General features: G+C 43.9%; 1 protein-coding gene across 1 annotated transcript in view; it reads right to left on the bottom strand.

The window, feature by feature from the left end:
- kcnh8 (potassium voltage-gated channel, subfamily H (eag-related), member 8) overlaps positions 1-12,660 on the bottom strand; it is a 40,936-nt gene that overhangs the window by 2,971 nt on the left and 25,305 nt on the right. Inside the window, exons 8-15 of the mRNA XM_084031999.1 lie at positions 11,308-11,517; positions 10,016-10,215; positions 8,407-8,656; positions 4,886-5,100; positions 3,843-3,881; positions 2,471-2,751; positions 2,222-2,313; positions 1,876-1,955 (exon numbers count right to left, since the gene is read on the bottom strand). Coding sequence (XP_083888125.1) covers positions 1,876-1,955; positions 2,222-2,313; positions 2,471-2,751; positions 3,843-3,881; positions 4,886-5,100; positions 8,407-8,656; positions 10,016-10,215; positions 11,308-11,517 — 1,367 coding nt within the window. The remainder of the gene's footprint in view (positions 1-1,875; positions 1,956-2,221; positions 2,314-2,470; positions 2,752-3,842; positions 3,882-4,885; positions 5,101-8,406; positions 8,657-10,015; positions 10,216-11,307; positions 11,518-12,660) is intronic.

The raw sequence follows: 12,660 nt of genomic DNA, 5'->3' as shown, positions 1-12,660 counted from the left end.
GTCTGTGGAGATAGTGAGACAAAACGGGATGACGACCGCTCACTGCAGCTACAGGTACGTGTTGAGCCCAAAACACAAGTCATAGCATCACATGCCTATGTGTATGTTTCTAGTAGTACTACAGCACACAAATCTAGTAATTCGCTGCTTTTTCAAGAAGGCTAACGAAGTCGGTTATTTTATTTCTCAAAAGACAGAGTATGTTCTTCAGCTGGTGGAGACCAAAACGGAGTGTGAATATTGGCAGCAGCGATGTGCGAGTAGATTATACAAACAAGTCCCCGCTGTTTTATGGGTTGTTCCCCGCTGTTCATTTACATGTGGGTCACTGCTGTGCATATGTGTGTACCTATGTCTCATTCTCAAGTATATTTGTTGTGTACTGATTGTTTCGATTTGTCTCCTCTTGTCATCATAAGCCCAATTACTCTGACTGTTCAGGCAAATCTCCCACTGCTCCAGCTCTGCTGTGCAGCTGCCCATTACGATTTCCATAACACGGTGCAAAGGTCACCGCGTTACGCGTAAACTATAGTAATGCCTCATTCATGTAGCATAAGGTTAAAGGGTAGGGACAAGAGGTTACAGAGCAAGGCAGAGTTTATTACCGTGTTCGCACATTTTGTAATTCATTAAAATGCTGCCATGCTTTTGTGTGGTTCAGGTCACAATCACAAGACAGAAGACATTAACCTTTTTCAGATGGTTGATCGGACGGCAAAATCCCCAGTTTGCGCTTTTTAATTCACAGGTATGGATACGGGTCGCAAAACGCCCTTGTTGCAGAATTTCTTATATTTTTTATTAAGAAAAATAACAATCCCGACGAACACACTGAGTCCAAGCAATCATGAATTGTTTGCATATGTCATCTGAGAAGTTAAGTGTTTCTAATGGATTTCTACCCACCGTTGAGATGTAATAACACAAGCTGAAGTGGAACATTAGGTGATTTTATTTTCACTGAATGAGAAACTGAGCCCCCCAAAGTACTGAATTACAATATTTGGGACAGTCATTTTTTGCAAATCATTATGAAACGGTCCTGCGTTTACCAAATAATGGACAATGCCCTGATTTTTCAGTAATATCTGAGTTTGCAGAGAACAACACCCCCTTTTCAGCTCATATATAGTGATCAGAGTTGATGGATCCAAGTGCGGATTAACAACCTACAAGACCATGCTGAGAGACTTCCTGTCAAACACTGGTAGCCCACAGAGACACAGACAGGACAACAGAGCCAGTGTGTATAACTGTGAAGATGCCGTGTCTGTCACACTTTCTTCTTTCGTGCCTCTCTTATTTGCTTTTTTATTTTTTACCCCCCAAAAGCTATCTGCCTCCTCCCCTTCCCCCTCTATTTCCCTCTCTTCATGTCTCTTTTCTCTCTCTCTACCTCTATCTGCTCATCCCAGGATACAGACCGAGGCTTAGCTGGAGGGAGCAAACACTCCTTCTCACCTGCCAAATGTCTAATGTCAATTTAGCCACCCGCCAATCAAAACCATAGGATACGGCATGAGAGGCTGTGTGTCTCTGTGAACGGATTAATTCAAGCTGGACAATGAACCACCAAAGTCCATATTACCTCAGAATGTGATACTATACAATGACACTGACGAGGCACAGTAGAGCTGGCGTGAAACAAAATACAAAAGAGACACTTCGCTGAGCTTCAGTAGACTACAGTGGCAAATGAAATGTAGGGTTTATGTTGAAATCTTTTACCATATAATGCCTCATTTAACACCTTTCACCTGACTAGTTCCTGACATGCTGATATAGCTATAAAGCTATATGGCTTTGCTTACCTGAGCCAACCTGTCTGTCTCTCTCTTACACACACACACACACACACGAAAACACACACACCTGCTGGTCGAGGTGTCGCAGTTGTCCTCTGGTCTCCTCTGCATTCGCTGCTAACGCTGCCGTGCTCATCTGCAGCATATCTGTGACACAGATTAGCAGAGCTATAAATCACTCCACGGATAAGAAGTTTACACCCAGCAGTTATTGCATCCAGGCAGCTGATAAACACTGTAGGCATCGACATGAAGTACAATTTCACATTAATCAACCTCCTTATACAGCAGTACTGCTGGCATGTGGATGTTGTATTTTTCACTTCACAGAATATGGGAAGTTGCAGGGAAGGCAGATGGATAGTGGGTCATATTTAAAGGGTAAATGGCTGAGTTTTATAGTATGGGAGGACCTGTGGCCGATGCCGAGGCACCTCGGCCGGTGGAGAAGGGAAAAGCCAGGGAACCTTCCGTTCGCTCACTGTCTTCAGTGCCGTCCACTATCCTGTAGAGAGACATAAATTAATATCATCATTAATAATGTGGGTATTTTTACATTGTTGTGCACCACATGTACTGTGCTACAGAATGTAAAGAATCGACCTAACACAGAGACACAAGCCCACACAGGCAGAAAGGCAATCAATGGCGATCCAACTCACCGGGGGCTGAGGTTGGGCGGGGCTAAAGTGGTGAGAGTAATTTCCTGGATCTTTTTCCGAGACCTCCTTGAGGTCTTCTGGCTCAGCAGAGGCTTCCCACACGTGTCTCTGAGGTTCACTGCCCGGTTTCGCTCCAATGACACAGACGTACCCTCATCTTCCTCCTCTTCCTCCTCCTCCTCCTCCACTTCTTCCTCCTCCTCGTCTTCCTCATGTTCCTCCCGTGTCTCTATAACGGACGGATAGCCCTGAACTACTCGTCCATTTCTTCTCACCCCAGACTGTAAATAAAATGGAGAAACACAAAAAAAACAAAACAATGAAAAGAACCTTACAGAGTAGCAACAAATCACCTGAGAACATTTTTGGAGATGACATAATTCCAGAAAACAAAATTCTATTCATGCCAAGTTGATATATCTGAAGGAACCTTGACGATGTGAAATGCCTCTCTGAAAAAAACAAGACACAAATCAGCGATTGTCTGTGTGTTGTTTCACAGCAAATGTTGCCATCCTCTCGGATTCCTCTGAAGATTCTGAATACGCTAAGCTGTGTTTGCACAGTTAATACCTTGACCCTGAGCTCTTTTCAACACATAGAAGAACATTTCTAAGTGCAAGGATAAGCCACTCAGCTGCATCAGTGAGAGACAAGGTTGACCAAAAGTTTCCAACATTTTAGACTGATCTGCAGAACAGTGTTGGAAACAGGAGTGAACTCATCAGCCTTGTGTTTTCGTCTGTCAAACGTCTGCAAGTTGTGCAAAATTGCATGGATGCAATCAACCATAAGCTGAGGATGCAATGAGGTAATAACAGAAATAAGGTCAACGGTAACATATTGATCAGCGGCCTATGACCCAACCCTCTCAGAGGAAGCTGACACACGAGTGAGGTTAATGGCTGCGACAGCTGAATCGATTTTTTCTTTGGTTGTAAAATATCTGAATACAGATTATTGTGCAGATTTTAAACATTCAAAGAGCAGCTGATTATTCTGGATTCATAACTATCCCAGTCTGTACAGAATCGATCTATCTCCTCCCTTAATCTCCCTACCAAATAATAAAAAAATCTCCATCATGATCATTAATTCTAGAAGAGCGACGAGTCCATTATCAGCCATGGAGGTCTACCGCTGGGTCGCCCTGCAGACTTTTCGTGGATTAAGAAAAATTGATCTGCGGGTGAACGTTAATAGGAGTCATTATTTTCTATCATGAGCTGATTAAAATGTTACAGGCTGGTATTAATAAATAGGGTGAGATGATCAACGTCTCTCAAGTCCTTTGAGTTAATGTTATCCGGGCCAAAGCCGGGTGTATTTCCTTTAGATTGTTCATCATCAATCAGTGTTTGCCGTCGGTTACCTGACTATCCAGAGCCGTCGTGGAGAGTCGGGCCTTAACCTGCAAGAGAGTCAGAGAGGAAATATACAGTAAATGAACTGCAGGGAGAAGCACTCAAGATGTGATCTTTCCTTTCCCGGTTTTAAATTACGAAGGTGCCATTTCACGACGCTCAGCAGTACATTATTTTACAAAGCTGGCGCAATAAGACTGTATGGCTTGCGATGATCCAATGATGGGAATGAATTCACTTTAACACAGGGATGCCACTGTGTTGTACTCATATGTGTAGTACAGTCAAGCAATGTGTCCTTCTTTCCTATGTCCATGTGCTCAGTCCTGGGATTTGGGCTGACCATCTGCACACTAGCTTCACCTAAAAGCCTGTGTGTGTGTCCATGTGTGTGTGTGTGTGTGTGTGTGCACATCCATGCACGTGTGTGTAAGTGGTCCAGAGGTGTTTGGGCTGGAGAGCCAGAAATACCTGACCGTAATTACAGCAGCAGAGCTCTTCCAAGTGCCCCATCTCTCTCTCTCTCTCTCTCTCTCTCTCTCTCTCTCTCTCTCTCTCTCTCTCTCTCTCTCTCTCTCACTCACTCTCTCTCTCACACACAAACTACTGCTTATAGGGTTAATTCATTTCTGTGCTTTATTCATAATAAAAAAAATATCTAATTAAAAATCAGGGACTATCAGGTTTTATGCAGATTATAAAAAAAGGGTCAAACTCCTATAAAAAATGGAAGAATACAAATCCACATTTGACTTAATTTGTATTTCTTCAAGAGAAACTGGTGCATAATCAACACCTCATTAATGCACTCCACACATCAGTGGAAGGTTTTTTTTGTGGTTATTGTAAACTATTGTAAACTTGGATGCATAGGGACATGAAAACAAGGTGAACGTCTGATTAACCAATCAGCTCCTTTTATAGAATCTGTGTATTTTGGGATGTAAATCCACAAAAAGCAACTCAGTCGTACTGTATTGATGCCCAACAGAGACAGCAGCTCCATGGGAAGTCGCACATTTAGGATTCAAAACACCTTTTATGGACTCACATGTGTCTCGTGTCCCTCCCTTAGGTTGTACGTGAGGTCCTGCTGGATGTCCTGGACAAAGCGGTGAGAGTATTCAGGGTAGAGGTCCAACACCTCGTACAGCCCCCTCAGGTTCACACACTGCAGGTCACAGTAGGTCAGCGCTTTCACGTCCGCGTTGGTCTTTATCACTCGATCATCTAAGGACAGGTTCGCCCCAATCAGGTCGCCTTTACCTGCTCAGACAGATGGACATGGGTCAGAGGAAGGGTCGCAGCATGTTGTGTGTTCTCTGGAAAAAGATCCAGACTAGGATTCTCTCGTGTAGACTCTGTAACATGGTTCATGGTTCCATTTATCAGTGTTTCACAGGGAGAGTCCGGTCATTAGGAAGACCACCTGTCTCCCTGCTAGCTATATTACTATATTACACAGGTTTGTCACTTTCTAAGAAGTCAGCAAATGTTAAGTCTATAATTATGATAAATGACTTTTAAACAATTGTTCTGACAACAATCTAACAAGTGTGTAATTGTTAATTGGACTGCACATTAGAAGCAAGGCAAATGGAAAAGAGCAGAGCCAACAACAAGTTTTCTCCTCGGTTTCTACACTAACACTGTCGTCTGTTGCCAAGTCGACTGTTCTCATCGGCTCATGTTAAATAATAAAAGCACTGGCCATGCGACTGCATCGAGAACTAAATTAAACGAGACATGACGCTAAAGAGATATTGTTGGGGAACCAGCCGCCAATATCTACATGCCACCAAACAAAATGAGAACACAATTAGTGAGTTTCCACTATTATTAATACAGTAAAACATCAGCACTCTCATGGCTTTTGGTGAATTTCCCTGTTTCCTGATCTCTTTATTCACATAGGACGAGGCTATACGAAGTACCACGTTAGTGTTAATGCCCCTTAAGCAGCGCTAGAATATTCAACACGGTCATTGTGAACTGTGAACGCTGCTCAATTACATGGAGGCTGATGGAGCAGCAGTCGTGACTGTTCTTATTCTCCCTCCCTCCCTCTGTCCACTCCTTCTCACCTCAGCCATTACTTCACTCTGTATCCTCACTCCTCCTGTGTTATCAAACCCTTTGTCTTCTGTTTCCTTATACTGGATCTGCCTCCATTCTTCTCCTCTTTGTGCTTGTTGTCTTTCCTTTTCTTCTTTCCCATCTCTTTTCTTTACATCCTTTTTACCTTCCTTCCTTTAATCCTTATTTCCCTTCCCTGCTTTGTGTTTTCTTCCTACTTCCCATTTTCATTCTTTCCTCCTTACTGTCATTCCTTCTGTCTTCCTCTGTTCCTGTTTACGTCATCTCTCCTTTCATTCCTCCTTTCCTCCCTGTTTTCCTCCTTCTTTCTGTCATCTTTGCTTACTTTTCATATCCCCCTTTTTACTTGCTTTGTTCACGTGTCCCCTTTTCACTCTTTCCATCTTTTCTCTGTTTTGTTTCCTTCCATTTCTTCTCTTCTCCTTCCTTCATCCCTGTTTTCCTTCTTGCCTTTCTTTCGTTCTCATCCATACCTTAACTCAGCTCAGTCCTCAAACTTACTCTCAATTTTCCTCACATCTCGAAGCCCCTCCTCCTCTTTCTTCCCCACCATCTCCCGAGATCCTCGCCGCCTTCTGTCCATTTGTTTCAGATATTCCACTACCCACATTGTTCCCTTTCTCTCTCCCCATCAACCCCACTTTCTCCTCATCCTCTCTCTCAACATGGCGTCTCTCGCTCTCCCCCTCTCTCTACGAGGAGGTACTGAGCTGTGGCTACATGGCTACTCTCGTGGCGAGGGGAGCACGAGGGGAATAGAAAGATAGATAGACAAGCCGACAGTGAATGAGTAACAGGGCTTTTTTTTTCTCTCCTTCAGTCAAACACTCAATGTCAGCCTGACCTTCTGCACAGCCAACAGGCAAGCAAAGAGACAATGCTGTCTGCCTGTCATCTCTCTCTCTCTCACACACACACACACACTCCGTACGCCAGTAAACAATTCCGCCTACAACATGCACGCACCGGCCCACACATATGCAAACTTTTTTTCAGCGGGAGAAAACAAGCAAGGGGAGAAAGCAAACAAGGAGACAAACATGATCGTGAGTCCTACGACAACAGAGACAACGTGATGAATGGAGGTTCAGATTCAGATCTTTCTCGCTTTGTCTTACTGGCTTGCTCTCATGCACGCACACACACACACACACACACTAGATTGGTATATAACTCTGTCATGACGGTCAGACAGCAGAAGTCATTAAGGTGACAACAGGTTGTGTTACACAGCAGATGTGTGTCATTTAAAGGAGCATATGAATAATTCTTGGCAGGATGGACATCTTATCTGAGCTTTAGAGGTGAATGTTGTTACCTTTTGGACAGAGCCACACTGTTTCCCCTCCCAGTCTTTAACTAACGATAACCGGCTGCTGTCTGTAGATATATTTTTTTAATTTGCAATCTGCAAACAGCTTGAATACAATCTGCATTAACATACATATGGGGTTGATTATGGGGCACATTTTACTATATGTAAGTGCAGTAGTTAATAAGTGACATTACACACCAATTAAATCTTTACTGAGCTGTTAATTTAATCTGGTAATTGCATGCTTTGACAGTGATAAGAGTATCATCTATAGCGTTCATCTGCTGTGTTCATGTAACAATGACTTTTCCTTTGATTAGAACTTCACATGACTCCTACTGCAGTAATTGCACAACACCTTTTTTTTTTTTTATTATAATGATTATTAAAATAAATAAAGAGACCCAAAAATATGTTCTTAATTTGAACCGAATTGCAGCCCCAGCAAATGTTTTAGAAGCTTGTTTCTCCATTAATGAGTAGCCAATTCCTATTTTGGCATCACTCTGGAATTGCTGATTTCAGGATTCCACCAACGAAAACACCTTTTAAGTTTTACATTATTCTGCTTCTGTAGAAAGCACACAAAGGCGATGCTGGCAGCTGATGTTGTAATTATCTGCTGCCTTAGCAACAAACATTCATTTAACACTGTAATAAAAAAAGAAGAGAAATGCATATGTGGCCTTAGGCAGCCCATGAGGACTTATTTAAACTATACCTACCATGAACTGCTCATAACAGCACTAAAGATGGACCTGAAATACCCTGACAGTGAATTGGGTTGATGAAATGGGCTGAGCTACTGATATAATAGAATCTGCAGCTGAATGTGTCTGTTTCAACATCTGTCGATCAGCTCTGCTCACCTAATTGTTAACTTAATGATTTGGCTTCAACTGCTAGAACATACTGTTGAAAATGACACAACTAGGGTTGCTTTTATGGGAGTTTAATGACAATAGGCTCTGGTGGTGAGCTGCAGCCTTTCGGACACCATCATGTTCCTAGTTATAAATCATGGTGCTCATTTACAGGCCCAGCTTTATCACAAAAAGCCTTGCGGGGCTCTATTATGAATCTTTCCGCTGAGTTTCTTTGTAAAACTATAATGATGGCGCAGAGGGAGTCTTGTCTTCCCCCCACATCCTTTATCGTACCCAGGATGGCCAGCACCATGCCGTCTTTCAGCACCTCCATGGACCCGGAGCAGACAAAGAAGATGGCCTGGAGTGCGTCTCCCTGTCGGAGGAGGTATTCTCCGGGAGCACAGAAGGAAGTCTTGATGTGCAGCGAGAGGGAGCGCAGGCAGCCGCGACTGGCAGACGCAAAGAGCGACAGCTCGAGGATCTCTTTGTTAAGGTGCATGGTGATGTCGGAGCGCAGCTCATCCGGGAAGTCCTTCAGCAGCTGTGGAGATGATGGGAGGGAGAGAATGAAGAAGCAGCACAGGAAAGCTGGAAAGGACGGCCATGCTGCACCTCAGTGATTGCATTTCCTTGGCTGCCTTTGATTTGATTCCTGAGCTATGGAACTGCAGGAAACATTGGTGTCAAGCCGGTTCATGAGTTCATTTAAATAGCCCCAAACCAATTGTTTGCCTCGGAGCATTTTACAATCTGCAAACACCCTGTATCCTTAAGCCTTGAGCTTTTTTCCTAAGCAAACCTCCTGGAAACCTCCCTCTTCAGGACATCATCATCGTTGATGTGTGTGTGTGTGTGTGTGTGTGTGTGTGTGTGAGAGTGTGTTTTTGTAATTTAACAAAAAATAACATGGATTTATGATGTCAGAGCCTAGAATGTTGATATCAAATTGATGCTGAGACAAAGCTAAATGTTAAACCATGACAGACAATATAATATTAATATAATATTTCTAATATGCTACTGTTTAAATCAACACAGCATGCACATTTACTACACACACATAACATAAACAGTGAAATACTACTGAAAAAGCCCGATTACAGTCAAATCTATATTTTTTTGCATATCATCTATCCGTCTGTCTACTTATTGGGACTAAGATCTGGAGCTCACCGTCACACAGAGTCGATCAATGAGTCATCAGAGCCAGGCCGACTTTAATCAACAGGCCCATCTATAATTCATCTGTCTGGGATTCATCATCATCACTCCATCTAAGCGCTGGTCTGGGCTCTGACAGCTGTCTCGCAGGCATTCACAGCCTAGAGAGACGAGCAGCTATTAGACTACTAACTGGGCGCCTCCTTTTCACCGGGCTTGTCAAGAAAGGCTGTTGTTCAGCCTCCTTGTTCTGTCGGTCTTTTCTCTAAGCTGTCCTCGCGTCATCACGTTGTTGATGTTGTTTTATTGTGATGCCCCGTTTCGTGTGCATTGGCACGGTCCTGCAATCATGTGACCTAGATTCCCCACATCTCCTAAGTCTGTACATTTATTGTACTTTGCACTTAAAGCGAGTGTGAGGGTTTTTAAACCCCCTCAGGTTATAAAATATCCCGTCATCCACAAATGACCATGTAAGACAGTTTTCTGTTCTTGTCTTCTGTGGCCTCCTTGTCAGTCAGTGAGGGAAACGTCATGCTCTCACATCGATGAGGATCATGTAGTATTGATCATACTATCACTCTCACGAGTTTGAACGTGAATGATGAGGATTGAGAAGTATGTGACCTATCAAATTAATTATTGATCCCTGCATGGTGTCAAAAACAAGAGTTAACTGAAAATGGATGATGAGGATTTACGACCCCCCCCCCCCAGTGTGTGCAGGTGCATGTGGTACCTCATTACAGTCGATGCCGTTGTTGACCGACCAGGTCGTCTGGAAGTACTCCAACATTCGCTGCTTGAGGCTCTGCGGCAGGTGATGGACACGTATGAAGTCCTTGAGGTCTTTGGTCCTGGTGTGGTACTGGGACCACCGTGAGTACATCCTCTGGATAATGGCTGTCACATTACCAAAGACCAATGCGTGCATCAGTGCTGCGGGTGCAGACAGAGAGGAGAGGCAGGCGTAAGGGAGAGATAATGGAGCGTAAGCATGAATGAAATAGAGTGGAATAAACGCGGATCCAAAAAAGGAAAAAAACCCATCTGATGCTATTTTAATGGCACAAGCGGGGCGCCGGCAGTGAAATATTTTGTTGTAGCTCACTATAAATTCAACAAGTATAGCAAGAGAACCAGCAGGGGGGTGTTTCAGTAACAGTACGGGGAGCCGTGCAGCATTAATGGGATGTCTGGGATAAACCAGGTCAATGGTGGAGCCAGAGACACAACAAGCAGCAGTCACGACTTATTTTCTTATCTTCACACAGTCCGAGCAATTTCAGATTCAGATTCCCAATTTCTAATAAACAGACAAACCAGTCAACCAGCCCAATATTATATTTACGTTAATATCTTGCGACCTCCCAGACAGGAACATCAGTGTCAGGCGCTGATTTGATTGGTGTGACAGATACCTGCCTTTTAATACGCCTGATATATAAATGTGTTCTTCTAATGTCATCCCGTTCCCAGCTGCGTCGCAGGTTTGACACACGCCTCTGGACATGAAAGCACCGAACATAGACTACATGTCGACTTTCACGACATCCTTCTCCTGACATGTGCCATTGATCCTCTTCAGACATGCAGTTATTCAATTCCTTCCACACACTCGCTGCAGTTGACCTATGCTCTGCTATAAATATGAACAGGTGTTTTGTATTCATTTTCATTTCGCGTTAACACACGAGGGATGATGTGTGTGTGTGTGTGTGTGTGGGACTGCTACTGCTACTGCCCCTAGGCAGCAAGAGACATTTAACATTTAACAAACCAGAATGGGGAGCGTCCACAGGGAAAACCCCACCACGTTGACCTCTCTTCATCACCAAAATACAAACTTACTGTAATGATCCAGTTTAAACTGGACCATCTTGCAAAAGGCCTGTTTAATATACATTACACTCGCCATTGGAAGATATTAAAACTGCTTACACGTTGGATTTTGACATCATAGATTACCAGTAGAAGTAAATATACATATTAAGTATCCTCCTACACGTGTGGACCTAGTGTTTCAAGTACCTCCTATAAGCATGACGCAGATGGAGAAGATCTTCTCGGTGTCGGTGTTGGCCGACACGTTGCCGAAGCCGACGCTGGTCAGGCTGGTGAGGGTGAAGTAGAGCGAGGCAATGTAGACGCTGCGGATGCCGGGGCCGCTGCTGGTCCCGTTCACGCCTCCTACGGTGTAGTACGGTGACTCCAGACGCTTCCCCAGCTCATGGAGCCATCCTGGTGTAAATGGGGAGGAGGAATGGATGGTAAGGATTCTCGTTGTGTTTTGTAGGCTAGTCACACTGGCCCATCCTAAGATGATCATTCAGAGGCAAACTTGGGAGAATAGTTTTAAAGACACCTTAACTGTTCTGAGCAATATTTAGAGTAATTAATGCAAATGGGACCTTATTACAAAACATCCTATATTTTAAATGTTCCTGCAGTCTGGTGCAGGGAAGCATATCAATGCAGACAACGCTGACACCATTGTTTCTTAGTTATGGAGCTGTAAGCGATGCATTCCTCCATGCAACATCCAGAACAACGGAGAGAACAGTGGGAACAGATCAGATGCTTGGGAACCAAAACCTGGTCCCTGGTCAGCACAGTGTGCAGACATGCAGCTGATCCCAGGAGAGTCTCTCAGCAGACACTGATGAATGGTAATTGGATGGAAGCCCCTCATAGCTGCCTGACTCCAACGCTCAGCCCGGCGTCAGAAACGCATAATTAGGACACAACACATTAATCCTACCTCATGCACTGACCTGTTATTTTATGACACTGAGATGCAGTAATTGGTGAAGATAAATCTGCATCGTTCTCATGACCCGGTCAATGCTAATCCAGAACCAGTTATGAAGACGTCGGAGCGAGGTAATTGCATGCAGTGCGGCTCATCGATACTGACCAGAGATCAGCCCAGGGGGCCTCATTATCTGAGGGACCTGGAGGCTGAGGGGGAATTACGAGAGGAATCATGCCATTCACTCAGTCAATTTTACAACACACACACACACAGGCACCTGCATGCAAGCGTGCACACAAACACACAAGTGATGTAAGTGTTGCTCTCACACTTCCCACTCATCAGGTTTTTTACATCAGACTTGGAAATCAATAATATCGACCAGGAAATCATAAACTTAATCTAGTCGTTTACTGAAATGAACCCAGACAATCAGCACGCAGGACTGGAAACACCCACATGATGAGGCATGAGCAGATATAGTTCTAGTAGCAAGGACCTCTCAACACAGCACACATACACATCTGCCTTGGTAGCCTGAAAACCAGATAAAAACAGCCTGCAGGTTTAATGCACTGACAGCATTTCAGAACGACTGCTGATTCAGACATAATGAGCTATGAAACTAC

Source organism: Eutrigla gurnardus, assembly GCF_963514095.1.
Source record: "Eutrigla gurnardus genome assembly, chromosome: 17".
NCBI lineage: Eukaryota > Metazoa > Chordata > Actinopteri > Perciformes > Triglidae > Eutrigla > Eutrigla gurnardus.
The sequence above is the reverse complement of the archived record's forward strand: the minus strand, read 5'-3'. Positions and strand labels throughout refer to the sequence as shown.